The following is a 25,604-nucleotide window of genomic DNA, read 5'->3' as shown; positions in this document are numbered from 1 at the left end:
CTGAATGTGCAGAGAAACAAGTACAGATATCATGCTGGGAGCTAGAACTCAAGCCAAACAGAAACAAGAAACGTTCTTAACTGCTTCCTGACTCTGCTTCTCCAATGGTATGTGTGTGTCTCTCTCCCAACTAAGCAAGGATTAAAGGAATCCTTTAAAATTATCCCTGCTTCAGAAAGCACCTGTGAATATCCTGTTTCTACATGACTCTTCCCTTTGCTCACAATCTAAAGGCAACTTAATTTCCTTATATGAAAGAAGCAGCAAGGGGGGCTGGCATTGGAAGGCCAAGGGTAGGGCTTTTGGGTTTTCTTCTTTCAGCTTGCTCACTGACTACAGAGCTGTTTCCTACAGTAGCAGAAGTCACTCCCAAGGCACCTGAAGGAGATGGGAACACACGAGCCTAACTGCATTATACTGCAGTTTGACCAAGCAATCACTAACTTTATTGCAAAGAAAGAAAACGCAAATGACAGAGACAAGTTTAACTCATCCATTCCCTAACTTAAACGTGGGAGACCCAGGCCATCAGCTGGAGGGCAAAAAGAGCAGAGAGGAATGCCCATGGGTGGTGATAGAAATTATTCTGTGTTCTGTAGGTCCCTTCAGGAGTGGAAGGAGGGTATGTGTACATTTCATCTTACCCAGCTCCAGATATCACCGCTTTCCCCGACAGTCTCCTCTGCTTGCCATGATGGGGGCAAGAAGGAGGGATCTATTAAACTTTCAGACCTAGCCATTCATCTGTTCATCTGCTCAGTAACATTTACTAAGGACTAACTATGAAACACATGTTTTGAGAAGCACAGTACTAAACACAGTCCCTGTCCTCAAAACGTCTGCAGTCTAGAGAAACCAACAGACAATAAACATGGACAGATAGCCAAGCACAGTTTAGATCGGGTGGGCAGGGAGGGATTCTGTGGGGTTTGGCAAGTAAGAGAAGCAGCATGGGTGGAGGCAGAGGTTGGCAGGGCCCCCCTGGGTCGTGGCCGTCAACCCCAGCTGGGTATTAGAATCCCTAAGTCACCTGGGAAGATAACAAACAAAATAATATTCCACTGTCTGGATATACCATAGTTTATTTATCTATCATCTATTGATGGACATCTTGGTTGCTTCTAAGTTCTAGCAGTTTTGAATAAAGCTGCTATAGACATTCGCAGTCAGGGTTTTACATGGATGTAAGTTTTCAACTCATCTGAGTAAATACCAAGGAATGCAATTGCTGGATCATATGTAAAAGCATGTTTAGTTTTGTAAGAAACTCCTGAACTAACTCCCAGTTATACTGCTTTAATTAGTCTAGGGTAGATTCCAGACCCTGGCATTTTTAAAAGCTTCCCATGTATTCTAATGTGCAGCTATGGTTGAAGATCATGTAGGCCTTGGTTGGGGACTATGTATTTCATTATAAGCACAATGGGAAGTCATTATGAATTTAAGCAGAGAAGAGGTGTGATCTGGTGCACAAGTTTACGCAGTCCTTCTGGTGGCGTCTGAGAATGGATTGGGAAGGGCTGGGAGGGGAGTAAGAGCAGGAATGAATCTGAGAGACAGGTTAGGAGTCCACTGAATTACGGGTCAGAGATGAAAGGAACTTGTACCAGGATAACGGCAGAAAGAAATGGATGCATTCAAAACAAATGTTGGGGGGAAAACTAATAAGCTGTGGTTACAGGTTAAATATTGAATTGGGAGGAAACAAAGAGAAATGCGAGGATTGTAAAAAGATACTTCCACTCCTGCTCCAGAAGCAAATTTAAGTCTACCCTATGGATAGACACATAAGATGACCAGACTACTTTATTTTCTGTCTTCTCTCTTTCCCTCCACTTCTTCTTCCTCTTCCTGTCCTTCTCCTTCACCATTTTCTTTATTTTGTTCTTTCGTTTGCTTTGTATTTTTGGAACAAGAAATCCTGTTGACTCAGGACCAACTGCTATTTTAAAGTTAAGAAACTCTTGCAAGTTTCATAATTGAGCATATGCCCTTAAGGTCAATCTCAAAAGGGCACATAATATTTGGGGGATACGGTAACTTGGCTCTTTTGCCTTTTGTTGTCAGTTACAGCCAAGAGTTGAAATTTCAGAAGAAATGATCTCTTAAGAAGGTTTATCACGGGCTTCCCTGGTGGTGCAGTGGTTGAGAGTCCGCCTGCCGATGCAGGGGACATGGGTTCGTGCCCCAGTCCGGGAAGATCCCACATGCTGCGGAGCGGCTGGGCCCGTGAGCCATGGCCGCTGAGCCTGCGCGTCCAGAGCCTGTGCTCTGCAACGGGAGAGGCTACAACAGTGAGAGGCCCGTGTACCGCAAAAAAAAAAAAAAAAAGAAAAAGGTTTATCATTCTTGCAACTTTTCTTCTGAAACTCTCCAGCAGATGTTTCTAATGCCTTGAGGGAAAAGAGAGCTGATGAATAGTGCTAGAGCAGCAGAGGGGGTTGAGAAAAAGGAGCCCACCAGAGTTGCAGAAGAAGAGCTTTGAATATTTAGCAAAACAGAAATTTTAAGACACTCAGATGCTTTGTACCAGCTGCTCTCAAAAACCCACCTCACACTGAAAATCAAGGTCACAGTCAAATGTGTCCAATATGGACCAAATGGTCATCGAGGCCTCTAAACTCATTCAGGACATTTGGAATCACATTTGACAAAAGGGCCAGACAAGGAGGCAGCCCTATGAGGAGGAGGGAGGCCCTGACACTAGAAGCAAGGTAGACCTGCACCCTGCAATACCCCCCGCACCTCTGGTCTCCTTCACTCCAAATACCATTCTGGGCCAGAGGTAAAGACCAGAGGTAGCCAGTTCTGAGCTGTGCATGGCTCCATGTTGGTCAAGAAGGGGCTTGATCAGGGTAGGCAGACAGGAGCGACCTGTGCTCAGGAATTCTTAAGAGAACTCAAGGCTGTGGGGAGCAGACAGAAAGGTTAAGAGAGGCATGGAGACAGAAGGAGGAAGACACACACACAGCAAGGTAGGGAGAAAGAAGGAAAGAGACATTAAGAGTAGTAAAGAGAAAAAAGGAGAGAAAGACAAAGAAGAAAGAAGAGAAGAGGTTAAAGAGAGAAAAGAGAAAGTGGACATGAAGAGAAATTTAGGAGGAAAAGAGAAGAAGGAAAACGGATGGGGCAGGAGAAAAAAGAGGAGAGACCCTTGTATCCCATTCTCATCCCATCAGTCACAGGGCAGAGTTTTCAGGAAGTCTCTCTCCAAGAAACACTCATAAATCTTCCATGAAGCAACAATGGAAGCGCAAACCTGTGCATTCGTGTCAGACAGGTCTGTCCACACCTGTCTCCCAGGAAATGAGAACTCCTGGACTGCTCTAAGTCCCAGCTATGGGATGGACCTGCTCTGGGAAGGGAGGAAGGGGATTAAGATGGGAAGAAAAGGCATGGCTGAGAAATGACCCATCAAGGACCTGGAATTCCTACCAGTAAGTGTCATTAATGGATTAACCTAAGACATCCCAGACTATAAGATGTATCAGGCTTTGCAAAGGAAAGCCTACGAAGCAATATTTTTATTAACAAACCTTGGTGTGTCTTAAGTAAATTTCTGTGAATTTCTTTCTTTAAAACTGCATCTCGGGGCTTCCCTGGTGGCGCAGTGGTTGAGAATCCGCCTGCCGATGCAGGGGACGCGGGTTCGTGCCCCGGTCTGGGAAGATCCCACATGCCGCGGAGCGGCTGGGCCCGTGAGCCATGGCCGCTGAGCCTGTGCGTCCGGAGCCTGCGCTCCGCAACGGGAGGGGCCACAACAGTGAGAGGCCCACGTACCACAAAAAAAAAAAAAAAAACAAAAAAAAAAAAAACTGCATCTCGGGACTTCCCTGGTGGCTCAGTGGTTAAGAATCCTGCCAATGCAGGGGACATGGGTTCGAGCCCTGGTCCAGGAAGAGCCCACATGCCGTGGAGCAACTAAGCCCATGCACCACAACTGCTGAACCTGCACTCTAGAGCCCGCGAACCACAACTACTGAGCCTGCGAGCCACAACTACTGAAGCCTGCGTGACTAGAGCCCATGCTCCGCAACAAGAGAAGCCACCGCAATGAGAAGCCCACGCACCACAACGAACAGTAGTCCCTGCTCACCACAACTAGAGAAAGCCCGCGCGCAGCAATGAGGACCCAACACAGCCAATTAATTAATTATTTTTAAAAACTGAATCTCTTTGGGGTTGGTGCTTACACAGTCTTGCCTGAATGTCAGTTCTACCAACATTTACTGACACTCATTCAATAACAGGCCCTGTACTAGGAACAGGGTACAGAAAAGACAAGGCTCCATGCCTGTCCTCAAAGATCTCATAAGCAGTTCCGTCCAACAGAATTTTCTGCAATGGTGGGAATGTTTTATACTGTGCTATTCAATAGGGCAGCCACTACCCACATGTGGCTATTATCAATACTTAAATGCAAACTAACTGCCATTAAGTAAAATTTAAAATTGAGTCCTTCAGCCACATTTCAAGTGCTCAATAGCCACATGCGGCTAGTGACTCTGTACTGTACTATACAGGCAGAGGATAAGACATGGACATAAACATTTTATTATAAGTGAAGTGGGCGGCCTAAGAGATACAAAAAAAACATTTCTGAATAAAGTTATTCAATCTGAATTAGGGGAGGGAGGAAAGAGGAGGAAAGAATAAGGATGGACATTTCCATAAAGAAAGCACTTTAAGAAGGGTAGATAGGGTTCCACCAACAGAAATGGAGGAGAAGCAGGGCATCCATGGTGGAGGACCAGCCTGAGTCAAGTCATTGAAATGCGACTTTAGTAGAGCCTGTTTTCTGAGAGCAATAAAAAAAAAAAAAAAACCAGTTTATCTGAAGTGTAGGCAGAGGAATGGTGAGAGAGAAGGCTAATTAAGGTGGGTTTGGTCCTTAGGTGGAGAGCTCAGATGCCAAGGAGTTTGTTGGTAATCCTGTAAGCAGTAGGGGGCCACTGAGGATTCTAAGTGAGGGAGAAATGACCTTGGGAATGAGCCTTCAGGCAGCATATGAAGTATCTACTCAAAGGAAGAAACTGAAGCAGTATTGCAAGAAACTGGGAAAGAGATGATGTGACATGAAGAAGGTGGGAAATGAGGGAGCAGTAGCTGCTATTGGATTACAAGAGAGAGGGTTGTACGGAAGCCTTATGTTGCCCCAAATAAGAATGACATCTAGGGGCTTCCCTGGTGGTGCAGTGGTTAAGAATCCGCCTGCCAATGCAGGGGACAAAGGTTCGAGCCCTGCTCCGGGAAGATCCCATATGCCACGGAGCAACTAAACCCGTACGCCACAACTACTGAGCCTGCATTCTAGAGCCTGTGAGCCACAACTACTGAAGCCCACGTGCCACAACTCTGAAGCCTGCGCACCGAGAACCAGTGCTCCTCAACGAGAAGCTACCCAATGAGAAGCCCGTGCACTGCAACGAAGAGTAGCCCCCGCTCGCCACAACTAGAGAAAAGCCCGTGCGCAGCAACAAAGACCCAACGCAGCCAAAATTTTTTAAAATAAATAATTAAAAAAAAAAGAATGACATCTAAAAGTCTGATTATAATTCTTGAAGGCAGTTCCCTGAAGTCATGACCTGAGCCAAAGTCTTTGCAGAGGAAGAATCATCCAAGAAAGGTGAGCTTTTTCACAACGATTTGCCAGCCCATTAACCTATACTGAAGGATCCCTTCCCCCAGTGTCATCCCCACCATGTCCCCTCATAAGCCACTACGGGCATATCATCCAAAGAGAATTGGTGGAAAAAAGGAAGCAAAGAGCAAAATGAGATGGAGAAGGTATTTTAAAAAACATGTGCTAGGGAAGTCAAAACAAATTTCCAGCTATTCCTGCTGGAGAAGATTTTATGGGGCAAGACACCCCCAAAATGGGTTTTTATACTGAATTATACTGTGCACCTCATAAAGCATGGAAACTCCTGGCAGCCTGCACGCACACACACTGCCCTCTCGTTACCTGACCAACCCTCCCCAGCAGGTAGGCATGCTGGGAGGCCCAGGGCCATGCAGGCAGCCTAGTGGAGGTGAAGGGACTGGGATCTGCACTCAGAAGCAGCCCCAGCCCCTTGACGTTAGTAAGGTACTGGCCTCCTCTGGCCCTGGGTCTCCCTCTGTGCAATGAGAGGGCTGGTCTGGATAGGCCTGAGGGCCCTGAGAATTCTAAATCTGGATGGCCTGCAATGTTGGCTCAGGGATGGACAAAGATCCCCTGTAAAGCTGTGCCTTTATAGAAAGATCTGGGGTGAGGACAAAGAGGACTTGAAGTGGAATCCCTGTCCTCATTCCCTCCTGAAGTGAAGGAAAGATAAGGTGTAGTCATAGGTGGAAAAAAATAGTTGATAAGACCTAATTATTTTAAAAGGTATTGAAAAACTACTCTTGAGCAAAGGGATATTTGGCATGGCATGCAGGAAGTTGGCCTGATCTGGGAATTGAACAGCAGCTCCAGCTCGCTCTGCATCCCATGCTAGGTCACTTCAGTATTTGAACCACAGTTTCCTCATCTGTAAAATGGGAAGTGTTGGGGTGCCTCCCTTAAGAGGCCACCCAAAAGGAAGGGGGCATCATGACAATTGCTGGGGAGTCCCAGGTGGGGCCATGAACTCCAAGAGTCTAATTGACCTGAGTTCCTGACACAGGTCTGGGATTCAGTTTTCCCATCTTTAAAAAAAAAAAAAAGTTTCTAGTTTTACTGAGATACAACTGACACATAACACTGTGTAAGTTTAAGCTATACAATGTGTTGATTTGATACAACTATATATTGCAGAATGATTACCACCAGAGCACTTGCTAACACCTTCATCTCGTCACATAATTACCATTTTGTTTTTGTGGTGAGAACATTTAAGAGCTACTCTCTTAGGAACTTTCAAGAACATAATACAGTATTGTGAACTGTGGCCACCAAGCTGTACATTAGATCCCCAGAATGTATTCATCTTATAACTGGATATTCGTACTCTTCGATCAACATCTCCCCATTTCCCCCACCCCCCAGTAACCACCATGCCAGTCTCTGTTTCTATGAGTTTGGCGTTTTTAGATTCCACATATCAGTGATATCATACACTACCCGTCTTTTTCTGTCTGACTTATTTCACTTAGCATAATGCCCTGGAGGTCCATCCAACATAGTTGCAAATGGAATGATTTTGTTCTTTCTTATGGCTGAAAAATATTCTATTGTATGTATAAACCACATCTTCTTTATCCATTCATCCTGAGATGGACACTTAGGTTGCTTTCATATCTCAGCTATTGTAAATAATGCTGCAATCAACATAGGAGTGCATATACCTTTTCGAATTACTGTTTTTCATTTTCTTCAGATAAATAGCCAAAAGTGAAATTGCTGGATCATACAGTGGTTCTGTTTTTAATTTTCTGAGGAACTTCCATGCCGTTCTCCATAGTGGCTGCAAAGATTTACATTCCCCCCAAAAGTGCAAGTGGGTTCCCTTTTCTTCTTCTTTAAATAAGCGTTTTGGGCAAAATGCTACCTAATGGCTCAACCACTAAAATTTCTGTGACATTAATGCCTCTGTCAACCTGAAACGTATAAATTTCAAAAGCTTTCAGTGGGCTTCCCTGGTGGCACAGCGGTTAAGAATCCACCTGCCAGTGCAAGGGACACAGGTTTGAGTGCTGGTCCGGGAAGATCCTACATGCCACAGGGCAACTAAGCCCGCGCACCACAACTACTGAGCCTGCACTCTAGAGCCCGTGAGCCTCAACTACTGAAGCCCGCATGCCTAGGGCCCGTGCTCTGCAACAAGAGAAGCCACCACAATGAGAAGCCTGCGCACCGCAATGAAGAGTAGCCCCCGCTCGCCGCAACTAGAGAAAGCCCACACACAGCAACAAAGACCCAACGCAGCCAAAAATTAATTTTTTTTAAAAAAAAAGCTTTCAGCTAGCCTTCTCTGCACTGACCGCCAGCTGCATTTTTACAGAGCCAGTTTCCCAAACCTGTTTATGCCTGTTGTGTTTCTCATAACTCTAAAATTTAATGAAATGTGCAGATTAAAAATTTATGAGCATCAAAAGAAAGTGGCTTCTAGGAGGACTGAGCTGATCTTACGATAAAAATCACTTAAATATTGCTATTGAGTTAGGTCAGGTGTGACAACTATAAAAATTTAGAAAGGAATCATAAAACTCTAGAAGAATTACTTGGCAAAGATCTTTAAGTTCTCAGTCCCCTTTAATGAGACCAACATTGGAGATCATATTCGGAATATTATGAGCATGGCTTATACAAGAAAGATGACATGGAGCTCCAATCAGTTGACCCAGACTCGAAGAAGAGGCCCTGGGCCTACCTCAAATCACTGGCAAATGTATATACATTTACAAATTTTAAGTTAAAAAGGAAACGTTTAATGTGCATTATTATTTTTTTATGATTCCTTGCTTTAATAGACTTTTTCTATTAACTGACCAGCTGCCAATCTACATGGCTTCATAAACAAGGGCTTCTAAAGGAAGCAACTCAACCTAAGCCCAGGTAACCCTCTCCTGAATAGTCTGTCTCCCCACTCAAGTGAGAAAATAATTTAAGGAAGAAAAGAAGAACTGCTTTACCCATCATGTCAAATACTGTGCCAGAAAGAAAGAGACACCCACCCCAGACTCATGATAATTGTTTCCTTTCTGGCTCCTCCCCTGCTGGCTTCAGTTTCTTCTTTTAGTTCTGCAGAAAGAAGAATCATTATCCTATTCTCTGTCTCTCATATGTATCTATATGTATGTATCCACATATGTGTATATATATGTGTGTGTGTATACATACACACATTTGTATATATACATATATAAACACACATTGTGTGTGTGTGTGTGTATGTGTATGTGTGTATATACACATTCACATAGGGTCAGTCAAGAAGAGGACTCCCTGCCTGTGGTCTGGAAGGAATCTGCAAGTATGCAAGTAGATTCTGGGACCCAGAGCTGGCTTAATATTGGAGTGTCTCTTTAGCTGAAGCCCAGAGCGACTCATCCTCCCCAGATCTATCATGCAACCCAGTTTGAAAAACCAATGCCCTAACAAAAGATGGTTCCGGATGACCCTGGACAAGTCACTTCCTCTCTGTTGCATCACCAAAGGTGGTTGGTCAGGCACATACTTACTCTACATTTCACTAGGATCCCAGCAAGCTCTTCATCATGATCACTTCTGGGGAATGAGATTGGGCGGGGGAGAGACTTTCACTTTTTCCCACATAATATTCCTCAATTGTCTGAATTTGTTACTACAACAAGCTTGCATTCCTTTTGTTGAAACCTAAAATTAAGGTTAAAAATTTACTAAGTATGCATGCACCCACTGCTGGAGTTACAGATATTAAAGAGACATGATGTTCAACTCAGGAAGCTTACAAGACTAGCAAGAGAGACAGACAATTAAACAATCACAATATTTTCATGAAAACACGGACTGCAGTGAATATACAAAGTGCTTGCGAGATAACTGTTCTCGGGGGAGCCAGGAAAGTCATCTTGGAAGCAGCAAAGGCACATTCAAGCTGGATCTTAAAACACGGGTAGGAGTTATGAGGCAGGAAAGATATTATTTAAATGTATACGTTAAAGGAAATCTCACAATTAAGTGGGCAAAATTTTAATTTTAAATGAATATCTTTATCTCAGCAGTTGGGTTAAATCCACGTTTCCCAAAGTGTGGTATGAGAGATTAGTTTAGACGGCACGTGGACACTACGCTAACTTTTACAGGCTACCTTCCATTTATAGCAAGTTATTCTGGTGTTCCATTTGTGAGAGTGATACAAAGATTCCTTTTAAAAAATAAATACAGCTAATCCCATTTACTACGTGACCCTGTGCAATTGACTTGATCTCTTTGAATGGCCACATCTTCATCCGTAATACGGAGATGCTAAAAATACCCATGAAAGGGATTTTTTTTTTAATCAAAAAGTTCAAGTGTTATTATCCCAATAGTTTGAACTCCCTGCATTTCTGTGCCCCCAAGGGACTCAGCACAATGTCTGGGATGGAAGAACGACTGAATAATGACGGAAGGGGCTTAGCTCCAAGCAAGGGGAACTTAAGGTGAACCACAGGTTTTGGGTGAACTGGTTGAGTCTAGGGAACGTGAACAGAATTCATCATCCATGCAAACCCCAGTTGATCCTAGTGACTGATGAGGCATCTGAAGCTGTGATTAAGTTGATTAGCAATGTCTGATCACACACATTTTCCATTTATTCATTCCTTCATTCAACTAATAGTTACTGAGTGCCTACTATGTGACAAGCACAGCTCTAGACACCTGCGATTCCAGTAGTGGACAGGACTGGAAGGTTCCTCCTCTCTCATGGAGTATCTTACACAGTCCAATCTTCCCCACCTACCTGAAGGAGACATGGCTCTGACAATATTCACTTAATCTTATCTGAGGCCCAAAGAGGAACTGTCATTTATTTGAGGCCACAGCAAGTAGATGGCAGAAACAGGACTAGGGCCCAAAGCATTTGCCTCTCAATCTAGCACAGTTTGGTATTTAGCAGGCTTGCAAAACCTGCTTGGCTTTCCAAGATCCGCAGCTGCCCCTTCTCAGCCACCAGCCTTCCCACCTGTTGTCTCTCTCGGGGGAGGGGTTGCCTTCTCTTCCCCAGCTGGGAGCAGGTGAACTGGGGCCATTCCCTGGAGGGTTCTGCAGTTTGGAGATGGTTTACAGGCCAGGAGAATAAAGTGGAGAAAGAAAAGAAGGGAGGGAGGGAGGGATGGTAGGAGTCCTGCTATTGGCAGACAGGTAATTGGTTACTTTGGGTGGTCAGCTTCTTCCAGTCTCCCTCCCTGGGGAAGGCTAGAGAGAAAGTAATTGAAGAAGGTGCCTGAACAAATTAGTGTGAGACTGGGCTTAAAAATCTGAGTTGCACCTGGGTTCAGAGCTGAGGGTTTGATCTTCAGACGCCCGAGAAAGGATACAGAGATGGAGGAAGGAAGGGAGGGAGTCGGCTTTATCCTGCTGCAGCAGAGCTTCCAGCCTCAGAAGCTCCTAAAGGGAACCTTTCTTTCCCTCCTGGGCTCCTGCTGAGCTGAGGGGGCTGAGAAGAACCTCAAATATCACTTATCTTAATCTCATCACATGAGAAATGGTAGGAAGCCCAGAAAGTGGAAGGGACTTGACCACAGACACCAGCAGAACTGGGACCAAACCCCAGGACCCCTGGCTCCTAATTCCAGCCACCAGATGACCCTGCCCCCTGGCTCCATGAGGTCTTTACTCACAGGACTTCCTGTGAATTGCCCTAAACATGCTCCAACTGCAAATAAAGTGGGGAGGGGATGTGTCCTAGGGATTAAAGTATAGGTCTGTTTATCTTTGTTTATTTAACAGACACCTAGATGGCATTTGCTGAGTGGTGGGCAATGGTCTACATGCTCTGCAAACTTTAGCTCTTGGAATCCTGATAGCAATCTCCTGATAAGCAACAGAACAACCCAATGAGGCGGCTACCTTGTAAGATGGTGTTCACAAACTACCACCCCTACCGCTGTCCATGTGACATTCATTTGGTCAGGAAACATCTACTCAGCATCTACTATGTGCTGTGACCTACTATGTGCTGTGTAATGCATTATATAGTTGAGAGGAGCAAAAAAAATGAACAAGACACATTCCCTACCATCAAGGAGCTGCCAGATAAAGCTTTTTGGGTTTTTTGGTTTTTTTTTAAATAAACGGGATAGAAAGCTATGAGGGGGATGGTGTACCAGGGAAGGCTTTGGTCAGGGAAGACTTCTTGGAGGAGGTGACTTGAGTTCTATGAGAAAAGGAAATATGAACCCAGAGAAGAAGGCAAAAATTTTTTAAGTTTCTAGACTGTGAAAAGGAATTAAGATTTTATCTTAAGAGCAATGAGAAACATTTACAGGCTTTAAACAAGAGAGTGGCAAGATCCAATTTGCTTTTTGAAAAAGATCACTCTGGTTACTGTATACAGCAGGGATGGCAAACTTGTTCTGTAAAGGGACAATTAGGAAATATATTAAGCTTGGTAGGCCGGATACTCATTGTTGCTACTCCTCAACTCCACTGTTGTAAAGCAAAAGCAACCACAGACAATACATACACAAGGGTATGAGTGTGACTGTGTTCCAATACATCTTTTTTTATTAATGGACACTGATATTTGAATTTCATATAATTGTCGCATATCACGAAATATGATTCTTCTTTTGATTTTTTCAAGTATTTAAACAAGTAAATAGACTTACAGGCCACACAAAAGCAGGCAGCAAGCTGGATTTGGCCCATGTGCTATATATCAAAAAATATCAAGAAAGGATAAGGAGGATGGAGAGGCAGCAAGAAGACCAGTTAGGAGACTGAGGTAATAGCCCAAGTGAGCTTGGACAAAGGTGGCGGCAGGAGGACATCATGAGAAGTGAAGAAGTTTGACAGTCATTGTAGAAGTCAAACCAACAAGGTTGGTTGACTGAAAGAATGAGAGAGGCAAAGGAAGGGAGATATCAAAGATGATTCCTTTGCTTGAATAACTGGGTGAATGGTCGCCTGGTTTCCTGAGACGGAAGGGATGTGGGGAGAGCAGGTTTGGGGGACAAATCACACATTGGTAATATGATTCCTGACAGCAGAGAGAGAAACAGGGTCCCTGCAGGTTGCCAGATAAAATACTGGCTGTCCAGCTAAATTTGCATTTCTGATCATCAGAGAGTCATTTTTAGCATAACTACATCCCAAATATTGCATGGGACATATGGGACGTAGTTATACTAAGCAAGTATTCATTGTCTGAAATTCGACTGGGCATCCGGCATTTTATTTTTTGCATTTAGTTTTTGTTCACAAAATATGCCAATCCTACTAGGGGGATAGGCTTGGAGGAGAAAGGAAGGTTCCTCAGAAGAGGTAATAACTGAGCTAAGGCTAGGAGATGGCCAGGTGAATGAGAGACCAGAAAAGCATTATAAGCAGAGAAAACAGCATTTATATTCAGGACTCAGGTAGGGGGAATATGCCTGGTTCCCCCCACCCCCCACAGAAACCTGTCAGTCATCAGTGAAGCTAGTGCCCCAAGTGCCATGGGGAATGTCAGGAGGTGAGGCCAAAGAGATACCCAGGGACCACTGCCCCCAGGATGTCCGGGACACACCAAGGATTCGGTACACTTCTTAAAGTACAGATTCCCAGGCCCCTCCCAGGTGCTTCCACTGATCTGGAAGGGAAAACCTGGACTCTAAGATGATTCTGAGGAGTCGCTAACTTTGGGGAAAACTGGGCTAAATAATCTGGGATCTTTCCCAGTGACAAATCCCAGGAGCCTAGGAAGTTGCTGCCGGCTGTGAAGTCTTGAAAAGAGTAACCCAGGTAAATCAGAGCAAAGGCAGCAGAGAACAAGCCCGCAGCCTCCCAAGGGGACTCCTGAGAAGGGGGTTCTGTCCATTTGGATGGGAGTAGGTGGTCCAGAATGTTTGTCCAAGGACCCACCCAGCTCCCCAAGAGTCCCCAGGCGTCTGGTACCCGGTTCTCATTGGAGCCCTCAGCTCCTGCAAGGAGACAGACGTCCCCATGCCTCTCCTTGCCGCCCTGCCTCCTTCCCTCCTCAGCCCACAGCCACCACCGAAATGATTCCCCCCAATGCAGCTATGACTGTGACTGGAAATCTCTTTACTGCTGATTCTGCTAATGGAAATGTTCCTTCCCTTTGCGGCTGCCTGCAAAGCCACTCGTGACTTCCCCCGGTGCCTGAGAGCAAGGCTTTGTCAGCCGGCAGCCACCAGAAGGGAGAGGGTTCTGCCCTGATTGCCTCCCCCAAGACCCGCCTGCCTTAGACTCAGGCTCTCCGAGCTTCTCTGGCCAAACTGTCCTCAGACAACCCGGGAGCCCCCCCGGGAGCCCCCTCCCTCCCCACCGTTTCCCCCTGCTCTTGGAGAGGGAGCAGAGATCAATGGTCTATTTCGTCCTTTTTCTCCTCCTGGTGGGGAGAGAGGGAGGGAGGGCAGAGGCCAAAGCCCTCATGCTGGAGTGGAAAGAGGGGGGAGGGAGAGGGAATTGCATTCATTAGTTATTCATACCTCCACCTCCTTCCACAACAAGGATTCCAGGTGGCTAAGAGGCACGGAACACAAACTGTGCTGAGTGCTTTGCACACACTATCTCCGTAAGGATCATATGGTTTAGTGTAAGAAAAACTGAGCACAGTGTTGGACACTGACTACAACTGAAGATGGAGGCCTCTCCAAAAGCAAGGATCGCAGCGACCCAGAGAAGGGACTGCTGTGTTACCTTCGCTTTCTTCACGGGCATACAGAGGTCTACAGTTAGGAAGCAGTGCAGCCGGGATTCTATCCCAGGGTTTTGGGCCTTTCGAGCTGGCACACCCAGTCAGAGGAGCTGGGCTACAGACTGGATTTTGCCACGGCTTAGCTGTGGGACCTTGCAAATGTACTTCTTTTTGCTAGGTAAATGAGGGAGCTGGGCTGGATCTCAAAGGCATTCTTTTACCCAGTTCTAACACTCCAGGAGAACTATACACTATTTATTAGGACTTTTATAGCATTATAATATATATATATTATATATTATTACCTACATCCCGTATGTATAGATAATGTAATATAAATTCCATTTTCAAGGTAGGAGCATAAAAACTGCACAATGCTGCTAAGGAGCACTAGGCGACAAAAGTCAACTTGGGAGGAAGGGGAGGAGTGACAGGGACGTTCACCTAGTCAAACAGGGGCTGCATCTCAGACAACAGAGGCTCGACAATTTCTAGAAAAGGAATGCAGAGCTTCTTTAAGTTCCTGGAAGGTCTAGGTAACAGCTTCCCTAGTATAACAGTATATGACCAGCAGAAGGTGGGAATTCCCTAAGCACTGGGAGAAGAAGGAAGTGGAAAGGGAAGAAGAAAGGGGAAGGAGGAAGGAGAGAGGGGAAGGAGGAGGAGAGAGGGAAAGAGGAAGCGAGGAAGGAGGGAAGGAGGAACATCAAGAAGGCACGGCAGTATGGGAATCTGCTTGTCAAGGAGTCCAGGGCTAACGCGTGACCTCTAGAGAAGATGAGACAAGGCCCGGTGCTCTCCTGGCAGCCGAGCAAGGAGCGACAGGGCCTGGGGAGATGCTGAGTCAGCTCCTGGCAGCCCAGAAATGAGATGTTGAGTCCCTCAGGCCTGTGAGGCTGTCACACCTGAAGTTCCTCTATAAGAAACGTCTGCAACTTCTTGGTAATGAGAGGAGGAAGAGAGAAAAAGTACAAGAGGTTGTTAAAGAGGTGAACACTCTAGGGCACTCCTCGTTCTGGGCAGTGTGGAAGGCAGAGAGAGCATGGAGTTTGGAACCAGGCACACCTGGGACAGGACGCAGCTCAGCTGTATGACAGCTGTGTGATCTTGGGTATGTTTCTTAACTCCTCTGAGCTTCCGTGCTCACCTATAACATGGGATGAATCCTATCTGTCTTTCAGCAGTATGGAAAGAAGGAAATGCAGTAACAGATGTGCCAGCCCTGCATCCAGGGCATAGTAAACGTTCAATGAATGGTTGCTTTTTTCATAGCCTACCCCATGCCAGAAGGGTGAAGTCCAGCATACCAGCTCCTCCCACCCCCAGTGGCCTGGACTAAGGTGGGAGGAAAGCACACCAGACCAGGAGTCAAAAGATTGGATCTGGTTCCTGCTCCACCACTGACATGCTATGGTGACCTTGACTTCTCCATCTTTATATAAAAGGGTTTCGTTTAGAAAATGTCCTAAATTCTTACCATTTACAGCAGGTGATGATCCCAACACCATGGATGGATCACCTCCCCCCAAACATTCAGTGCCTCTCTGTCTGGCACAATGCAAAGGTGCTAATCCCTTATCTGGCTTCCATGATTCTCAAGAAAAGGTCTTCCCTAAACCCAACTCTTTTTCCTCTAATCAAACTGGTCTCATTCCTCTTCCTACAAACACCCCAGAATAATAAGGAGGCAGGAGAAGGTAGAGGCAGTAGCTGTGGAAGCTCAGAAGAGGGAAGGTTTCATTGAAGAGGTGGCATTCCAGCTCAGCCTTAACAGGAGTGGAATTGCAACACCTCTCCAGCTCGGCACAGTATGGATTCTGAGCTGAGACTTGGCAAACCTAAGTTTCTAGTCATCTAAGATGCCCTGAACACCTAGGATGTGCCAAGCACAGGGTGAATCACTGCAGCCCCAGAGATGAAGGAGGGATGTTCTCTGCCTGTGGAGCTCTTAGGCAAGTAGCACAAGACAGACAGAGAAACACATTAAGTTCTGCTCTCACTCTGCCCCGAGTCACCATCCTCTCTCACCTGAACAGACTCCTGCAGACCTTCCTCTCCCATCCTTGATCCTCTGCAGAGCAGCCTGAGTAATTCCCTTGAGACAGAAGTCAGTTACGGATACTCTTTTGCTTAACGTCCTGCCTGGCTCTCCATGGCACTCACAGTAAAAGCTTAAATCCTGTCCTGTCCACCCCCGACTCACTCCACTCCGGCCATACTGGCCTTCTTGCTGGCCCCTGAACGATCCAGGTGTGCTCTGGAGTCAGGTCTTTGCTGGAGCTGTTCTCTGCCCAGAATACTCTTCCACATATCTGCTTGGTGACGCCTTCATGGCCTTCAGGTCTTGGTCCAATCCTATAATCTCAATAAGCAATCCTTTGGCCCAATTTAATATTAAAACTGATTTCCTCACCTCAATAATATTTTCTTTTTGCCCTTTTTTTATAGAATCTATCACCTTCTCACATACCACATAATTTTCTTATCTATTGTGTTTATCATCTTCTCCCCAACACACATACACATGCACATACACACATGCATATATACACGAACTCCTGGATATGAGCTCTCTGAACACAGAATCTATGTCTTTTGTTCTCCATACATCTTAAGTGGCTGGAGTAGTGCCTAGCATGTTGTAGGCACTCAGTAGTTCTAAGGGACCAGCCACGGTTACACCAGTCTTTATATTGCTAGTGGGCACCAAGGCCCAGAGTGTCCAACTTTAGTGCCAAGAGGTCAGGAAAGGCTTCAAAGGTAAAGTTCATAGTTGAATTCAGCCTTGAAAGGTAAGAAGGAATTTTCCCAGGGCCTTTGGGGCAGAGTTACAGAACAAGAAAGAAGGGTTCTTAGCACAGGACAGTCTGGGCAGAGTCTGACCATGGACCTTGTAGCTCAATAAGCAGCTTGAACTTCATACTAAGAATTATGGGGAGTCAGTGAAGTGCTTTAGGAGAGGATGGCCAGGATCCGATTTGGGTTTTTAATGAACTCCCTCTGTCTGCAAGTACAGACGATGGACTAGAGAGGATAAGACCAGAGGAAGATAGACCAGTGAGTTGACAGCTGAAATCGTAGTCGAGAGAAGTGTTGACGTCTGACCCTGCCGGGGGCCGTGACAACGGGCATGGAGAAAGGGTTCCTTCTCAGGTGAAAACCCTAATGGTTGATGACATACAACATCCTTGTCAATTTTCGACTCACAGAGGGGCTGCCTGCACGCTCCAGTATGCCAGTAAGGAAGCTAGAAATCTTCCAGTCCTGAAGCTTACATTGGGTAGTCACCACCCCACCCCCTTCCAAATCAAAGAAAAGTCTTCCTGGGGGCTGCTGTCCTGAAGAACTGCAGACGGCATTGAAGAGCCAGTGAGAGGAAAGCAGAGCGAGTCCTGCCAAGCACCGCTGCCTGCCTTCTCAGGGGCCAAGAGGCTGCAAGCTCTGCTGGGAGGAAAGAAAAGCCAGCTCTCTCTCGCTATAGTTAATCTTCTGTTGCCACTAGCTGGTCAGTATGAGAACTTGGGGAAGTATCAGCCCTGCAAAGAAAGCATCCCCGTAATGCTGCTGCACCTCAAGGTTAAATCTGACTCTTTCTTTTTCTGGAAAAGAGCAGGCTTCTGCTCACCCTCAAGGCAGCTAGAGTGAAAAGCAATGAGGCTCCCTCCTCCCCAGCACAAAACCCATTGGCTCAGGCTCTCAGCAGAGACTGGAGCCAACCAGCTGGATACCCTGGGCAGGAGAACAAATTCAACTTCCCCAGGGATATCTTTCTCCTTAGATTTTTGTTTCTTTGTTTGTTTGTTTTGCAGGGAGAGGAGGAGAGACTTGGTGCACCTTATGATGGTCAACCAAGTTGCACACCTGAGACATATTTAACCCAGAGCCACGTGTTGGTAGTCAGTGTGATGAAAAGAAGCGTGGAGGGGAATTCAAGAGCACTGGGTTTAAGTGTGAACAGCTGGTCCTTAGGTAGATTACCTCCCTTGTCTGGGACCCAGTGTTACCATTTAAGTGAAGGGGGTAGATTCAATGTGCTCTGAGAGTCTGTGATGCTATAAGGCCATCAGAGTTGATGGTCATGGTCACAGCTTTCATGGCTTTACCCGAAGAAGTCACTGTCACTCTCCGTCCTTCTCTCCCCCCAGCACACGTGTCCACACCATCCTATGGTAGCCAACACCTAGTTTACAGCCAAGCAAGGAGGTAAGAAGCAGGCAGCTTTGCCTGCCGGGGGCCTAGGCAAACCTACTGTTGGACCTGCTGTAAATTAGTATTATTGAATTATCTTGCAGCCTGAGGGCCCCATTCAGGATAAGGATCAAGCTCTGGGTCACAAAAGCTCGCAGAGCTGGGCTATCTTGATGGCTAGTGTTCCTGACCCCCAGAAACAGCAAATCTGGATGGCCTTGACCCAACCTGGGCCTCTCTAACAGCTAAAACGAATCCTCCTCTCACCCTGCCCCATCACCCTCTCGGTAACATAGTATAATAGTCCCTTGGTATCTGCAGGAGATTGATTCCAGGACCCCACCCCTTTCCAAGATCCAAAGATGTGCCAGTCCCTTATATAAAATGGCAGTCGGCCCACGGTTGATTGAATCTGGGGATGTAGAACCCACGGCTACGGAGGGCTAATTGTACTTTCTGAGAGCAGATGATATATCTGTCTCTGCCCTAATTATTAAATAGAGTTCATCAGATCTGAACTGGCAAAGGGGTGGGGATGGAGTAAGGGAAGTGAGTGAAAAGGGGGAAAAACTCAGATCAGAGACCACTGAACCGCCGCCCCCCCCCACCTTGTTTACAATATCTCAGAAACCTGGACCATCAGAGCAGGACGGGACCTTGGAGTCTGAATGCTACTGAAATGCTTTAGTGATAAGGAACCTGGAGCCCAAATGAGGAAATAACATTTTTTAAGCTTTGTCTGAAGACATCAAATTCGCCCTCTCACCCACCCCGGAATCTCTCCCTCTTACCCATTCTGGAAAAAACACTGGGATTGATTTTAATGAATATTCTGTGGTCAGAAATCCCTACAGAAAACCCAGCTTATACTATTTGTATCTGTTTTTTTTTTTTCTCCCACTTAATAACTGTCATCAACCTTCAGAATCAAGGCAGAAACCAAAAGGGGCAGATAGCCTCAATGCCTCTGGTCCTTTCTCCAAATGCCTGCCAAATAGCTGTGTGGTCCCTGCTTGAAGACTTCCTCCCATGTGGACCCTGTCATCATTAGAGGTGAGAAGGCTTGGTTGTTGGGCAGCTCCCAGGGACACATCCTCCTGTCATGTTGTGCTCCATCCCCTTAGTATTTGCACCTTTAGGACATTCTTTAGAGCCAGACAGGAAAAAAAAGCACGTGCCTCACTCCCTGTTGACGTTCGAAGAAAGCTTCTCCAGCCCTTGTGGACTGTCCTTAGGCTAAACTCCCTGCTTCTAGCAACCTTTCTGACCTTGTGCCTGGTCCCTCACTCCTTCTGGGGGCTTCTCTCTTTTGGTGTCCATTTTTGCCTGTATTTTAAGGAATCTTTGCAGACCTGGCCAAGTGGGCATTTCAGAGCATCTTTGTCTTCCACCCAAGCCAATCAGCTTCCTGCAAACAGCATCCTTTCAGGACAGATCCTGAGGACACTGCCAGATCTGCTCATGCAGATGCATTTAAAAACATACTACTGGATGGTTTTTCTTTCTCCACACACCCTCCCCCAAATAGAGAGCACATTCCTCACCTGTGTGATTTATATGACGAGGTAAATTAGTAATGGATGTTGACAATGAGTGGTTACTCAGTTTTATCTCCTTTCCCCCTTTTGCTGAATCAAGGCTCATGGTAAACAGTCCAGCCTGGCCACTATCAAGCACAGGAAGAAGGATGCCATTTCCCTAGCGGTGGGCATGAAAGCTAAATCCACAAGCAGACTCTGGAGCTGCCTGGGGGCAGATGAGCACTGGGTGATGTGTGGGTTCACCTCAGAAGCCCTGCATGGACAGTTGCTCCCGTTCAAATTCTTTCTTTTCCGTCAGTCCTCCCCAACACCCCCATGTCACCAGCAAAGGAAAGGAGCCAGTGAGAAGAAAGAGCAGCTAGTCAGTGTTACAGAGTGGGTCAGGACACTTCAAGTTCATAGAATCTCTGCACCGAAGGATTATTTTAGGGCTCAGCTACCCACTCATATTATAGCACAAAGAACTGAAGATCCGGGGGAAATGACGTGTTCAAGGTCAGAGCGGGCCACGGCTGAGAGCTCCAGGTCCTAAGCAACATCAAGTCCCCCAGCTGTACTGGAGCATTCAACTTCTCCTCCAGCCCATCCTCCATGACCTCACTCAGTTTTTGTTTTTTTGGGTTTTTTTCCTGTCCAGGAAACGTCCCCAGCTTTCTCTAAGTCTAAAGAGATATCTCCCTCCCTGATGTTACAGAATGTGTCATATTCATCACTCCCTGGCACCACTACATAGAATGCCCTTTGACATCCCATGAGTCATGGAACTTTGAGTTGGCAGGGTCATCGGAGGTCATTTAATTCATGCCTCACTCTCGCACTCTCATACTTCAGCACCAATGTAGCTAAAGTTCCCCTGAGAAAGGTTCTTGCCGTGCTGATGATTGTTGTGTTTCCTCTCCAGGACCCTGCACCATGCCCTACATAAATGTAACCAGCCCCTCAGTCCATATTTGGCTCAAGGTGGCTGTTTAGCAATTACCAAGAATGTAGGTGTCTGATGGGCTGAGATTCCAGTCCCAGGTCTGCATTTACTCAAAGTGAGACCTTAGACTAGGCACCTGACCTCTCTGAAGAATGTTTCCTTACCTGTAAAATGGGAATAAATTACAACAGTGCCCACTTCATATATTTTATGTGAGTAAATAATAAAAGGCAAGAGGAAAGCTCTGAGCACCACAGTAAGGATTCCACAACTATTTGCTATTCCTTGATCAATTTCAAGGAAATTCACTTTATCAGGACCACTGACTTAGATTCTAAAGAAGAGGCCCAGACACAGAAACTTGGGGGGTATTTCACCTCTGAGGGAAACTTCCACCTACATAAAGCAGGCTGGAACATGAAGGGAAGATTAGAAACATGAAGAGGAAAAGACCTGAAGAAAAGTCTTTTAAGTCTGGGCACTACCAATGATAGAGCCAATAATTCAAACAAGAGAGGCAGGCAGAATGGAGGGAGGGAAGGCCAGGTATGTCGGTGACTTTGGTGAATAGGGACGGTAGACAGTGTGTGCAAAATAATTGTGAGCTTTCCCAACTGGACTTGGAGTAGAATGGGAACTCTACCTTTTATTTGTTTGTTCACCGCCCCTTAACACCAGGGACATTTTACCACCACCAACTCTAGACCCACAACCCAAAGCATAGCCTGAGGGCTTTGGTAGACACTATCACCCCCTAGTGGTGGCTCCACACACCCTGCTATTGGCAGGATTCAGCATTTACCATCTTTGCATGTGCATCTGTGGCGCATGCCATCTCCAAATCCCTTGAACTGGTGACCTAGTAGTGAAAGACTCACCCAACTCGCCAGAGACAAACACTAGGGAAGGAGGTTTAGAAGGTCTGAAGATGGGATGATGGGATGGGGCTCCTTGAGGACCCTGGGGGAGATACGGTCATAAATGACTCATAGCACCCCCCCGCCCTCATTTTCAGCCAGCCTGGCCCTCCCAGAGCTCACTGTGCACTCTGTGTTTACACACAAACAGTGGAAGAACAACACAAATAAAAAGCCCACGTCTCCCTACACAGATCCTGCTATACTCGGCCATCTGGCGACTACCTCGCTAGCCAAATCCCTGGTAGGAGTGCCTTGGGCTGCCAGTCCAGGGCGCCGGGGAAGGAGGAGGAGGAACCTGATTCCCCAAAGGGCTCAGGGCTTCCAAGGAGGGCTGCACCTGCCACTCCACAGCAGGCAGTCCCCAGCCGCAGAGGCTCAGCCGCCTGCGTCAGAGAAGGCAGAAGCCTCCAAGTGGAGAGCACCAGGAGACTCCGATGCTGAAGCACAGGCCTGGGGGATTTGACACTTCCAGCTCCTCACTCAGGTCCTCACTCAGCCTGCCCTGGGCTCCCAGGTACCCATTTCCTCTTGAAAGCCAAAGTTTAAAAACACAGAGATTGCCAGCTCCAGGAATTCTGGAGCGACTCCTGTAGCTGGCTGGACCAGGTCCTCCACATCCTAGGGAAACTGGCACGCTCTGGGGTCCTCGCTTCCAAGTCATGCCATACCCAAGGATGTCCCCCACCCCACCCCTTCTCCTTCATTTGAACAGCCATTTAGAAGCATCCCCACTCCCTCCCTCTCCGGACATCCGGAGCAGAGAGATCTCGAGGGTGGAGGGAGAAGGTTGGGATTGGAAGTGGTGACGGACACCCTCCGTTTCTCTGGAAGGACTCTTCCCTGCGGCGGAGTCACAGGAGTTGGCCATGAGCCCAAGGTTAGCTCTTTGCCCTAAGGAACCCCATCTTCACCCCCATCCCCTTACTTGGAAATGGGCAGCTCACAAGTGCACGTGGGAATGGCTCTTGGTGTGTGTGTGTGTATGTGTGTGCCCCCGCACGCGTGTGTATGCTTGAACGTGTGTGTGGCACGCCAGACGTGCCGCCGCGGAAAGTCCCCTGGGAACCTGCAAGGCGCTCTCCCGCCTAGCATCCCACAAAGCTCAGCACGCTCAAGTTACAGCCAGCTGGGGAGAGCCCAGGGGCCAGAAACCCGAGGCACATGCTCAGACCAGGAAAGGGCCTGGCACTCGCTCAAATCTCCGAAGGCGGCCAGCACGAAAGGGAAGGGGCGGGCGGGCGGGAGGGGGGCGTCACAAAAATACATCAAAAATATTATGGCTCCCAGGAGAGAGGAGTCTAGTCCATTGATTACTCTTTGGGGCTTCTCGGGCGAGCAAGGAGTTAACCTCAGAGGTTCAAGCCGGGGCCCCGAAGGCGCGGACATCGAAGGCCCATCACCCCCGCGGTGCCGGACCTGAGCCGGATCCCGAGGTCTGGACTCTGGGACGAGCCGCCGGCGCCTTGCTGGAGCTGCTGTTGGCCAGACTCCGACAACCAATCGCACCCCGCTCCCCCAAGAGGGGAGGGGGGAGAGAGACGGGCGAGCGCGGGAGAGCTAAGGGGGAACAACATTTTTGTAAACGCTCTCCGAGCTAATTAAGCGATCAATTACCCGAGTGGGAAATCAGCTGCGCCTCCCACAGCTACCTGGAAGGGCCGACTCCTCCGGGATTCGCGCTGGGAACCAGCAGGCAGCAAGCTGCGGGCGAACTTTCTGATTAACTTTTACGTTTGAGCCCCCACCCTCATCCTTTTCCTCTCCCCTTCCTTTTTCATGCCTTTAAGTTATTATTATTAGCCCAGTGAGTGAGCTGCGAGGTCAAACCTGCTCTCCGCCGGGAGGGGGGTAGGAAGGCGAATGCGACCACGGGGATGGAGGGAGAATCTGAAAGTGGAGGGAGCCCTTGGGTTCCGAACGCCAGTGCTCGGAAATCACTCAATCCTCCCCAGCCCCATTTCACAGATGGCTAAAACTGAGGCCCAGAGAGGGGAAGCGACTTGGCCAAGGTCACCTAACCCATCGGGAGGCCGAATTTATGCGGACTGAGAGATTCTACATGGAGCGACTCCGCTCCGATTCTCGAGAAAATCGAACCGGAAGAGCAGAGCCGACGACTCCGAGGCGAGAGCGAGGGGGCGGTGACCGCGGGCGGCCAGTGGCCGTGTGCCCCAGGAGCAGTGGGCGGCTGGACCCAGACCTGGCTCCCGAGCGGGGAACTACCACGGCCCCCAGCTCAAGCACACTCAGGCAGTTGGGGTTTCGGCGTCAGCGACGGATCGCGGCAGAGCTCAACGTCTGCACTGAGAGACGGACGGACAGGTCCCCACCGCGGGAAGGTTGGCACGCCCCCGGTCTCCCGCCACGCGCTCGCCCAGATACTGCCCCGGACTCATTCCAACCACCTGTACGCCCTCCGGGCCCCTCAGCTGCCCTCACTCAACCCCGTTCGGGGCAGCCCGGGGCGGGAATCCCCAGGGCGCCCCCACCCGTCTGGCTTCACTTGGGGGCTCCCGGTTCCCTGGGACCCCGCGTGTGCCGGCGCCCAGCCTTACCCAGAGTGAAGAAGGGCAGCTCTGTGTTGTCCAGGTCGTCCTGCACCGCGATGCGCCCCGGCAGCTCGTTACGCACAAAGAGCAGGAGGCGCGACTCGGCGGCGGTGCCCGCGGAGCCAGCGGAGCCCGAGGACGCGGCGGCGGCGGCGGCTCCTGCCCCGGTCCCACTCCCGGCCCCGGCGCGGGTGCCGCTCCAGCCGATGTCGCTCTCCCGCAGGGCAGGCAGCGTGGACACCGTGACTGTCTTGAGCCGGCATGGGCTGTCGGGCTCCCGCGAGGCGGCGGCGGTGGCGCCGGCCAGAAGCGGCGGCGGCGGCAGCAGGAGCAGGAACAGCAGCAGCGGCGGCGGCACCGGATGGAAGCCGAGCCTCAGCTGCCCCCGGAGCACCGAGCTGGGGCCGGGGCTGCGCCGAGCGCCGGCGGCGGCCATGGCGGGAGGGGCTGCGGTGCTGCGAGCGGCGGTGGCGAAGGAGGAGGAAGAGACAGCGGCGGCGGCGGACGCCGAAGCGAACCAGGACGCCGGAGCTAAGGAGCCGTAGGAGCCGCTCGCTAGCAGCCCCCGGCTCCGGGCTCCGCCTCCCAATCGGCCCTGGCCCGCCCCCCCCCCCGCGCCGCCTCCCCGGGCCCCGCCGCCCGCCCCTTCTCTGGCTCCCCACTCAGACCCCGAGCTTCTCGGAGGCTCCGCCCAGCCTCGTGCGAATCCCAGTCGCCCCCTCTCCTTTCCCAGGATCCCCCAATCCGCCCTCACAATATTCTTTAGCCACAGCACTCCTCTGCAAATTCCTAAGGCTTAGGGACTCCAGGTGCTTCCCCTTATTCCCCTGGGCTCAACCCAGCTCGCCCAGCTTTGCCCCACCCCTGGCCCAACCCAGAGGCTGCACCTGGGGGCGCGCCTTAGCCCAGCCTTGCACCAGACCTCGCCTTCTGGGGGGTAGGGGCGCCTGAGGATGGTCAAGACAACTTTGTCTCCCCTCAAGCCCAATAACAAGTCCTGTACCCTTTCCTAGTCCCTGAAATAATTCCTCGTGACCTTAGAGACCCCTGCCCACCCACTTGGCCACAACTCAGGCATTCCTTCTCCCACCTCTCCCATGTACCCAGGCCTCCGAGGTTGCACCAACAGCTAATGGACAAAGGGTTGTCGAACTCCACCCTCTAAGGCCCCCACCCTCCTGCACTGACTCCAGGAG

At 48.6% G+C, this 25,604-nt stretch overlaps 1 protein-coding gene across 3 annotated transcripts in view; it reads right to left on the bottom strand.

The window, feature by feature from the left end:
* Positions 1-24,859, bottom strand: part of ASTN2 (astrotactin 2) — a gene marked incomplete at its 5' end in the record, with an annotated part of 924,983 nt that extends 900,124 nt beyond the window's left edge. For 2 of the 3 annotated variants that reach the window (XM_082619564.1, XM_082619565.1), the window contains one exon: positions 24,415-24,844. In XM_082619564.1, the coding sequence (XP_082475690.1) occupies positions 24,415-24,844 (430 nt within the window). Of the gene's footprint in view, positions 1-24,414 lie in introns of all 3 variants that reach the window. The other variant, XM_082619566.1, reaches the window with a different exon arrangement.
* Between the last annotated feature and the right edge of the window lie 745 nt (positions 24,860-25,604).

This window comes from Mesoplodon mirus, assembly GCF_964341445.2.
Source record: "Mesoplodon mirus genome assembly, chromosome: 1".
In the NCBI taxonomy this organism is placed as follows: Eukaryota; Metazoa; Chordata; class Mammalia; order Artiodactyla; family Ziphiidae; genus Mesoplodon; species Mesoplodon mirus.
This window is presented reverse-complemented; position numbering and strand designations above follow the sequence as displayed.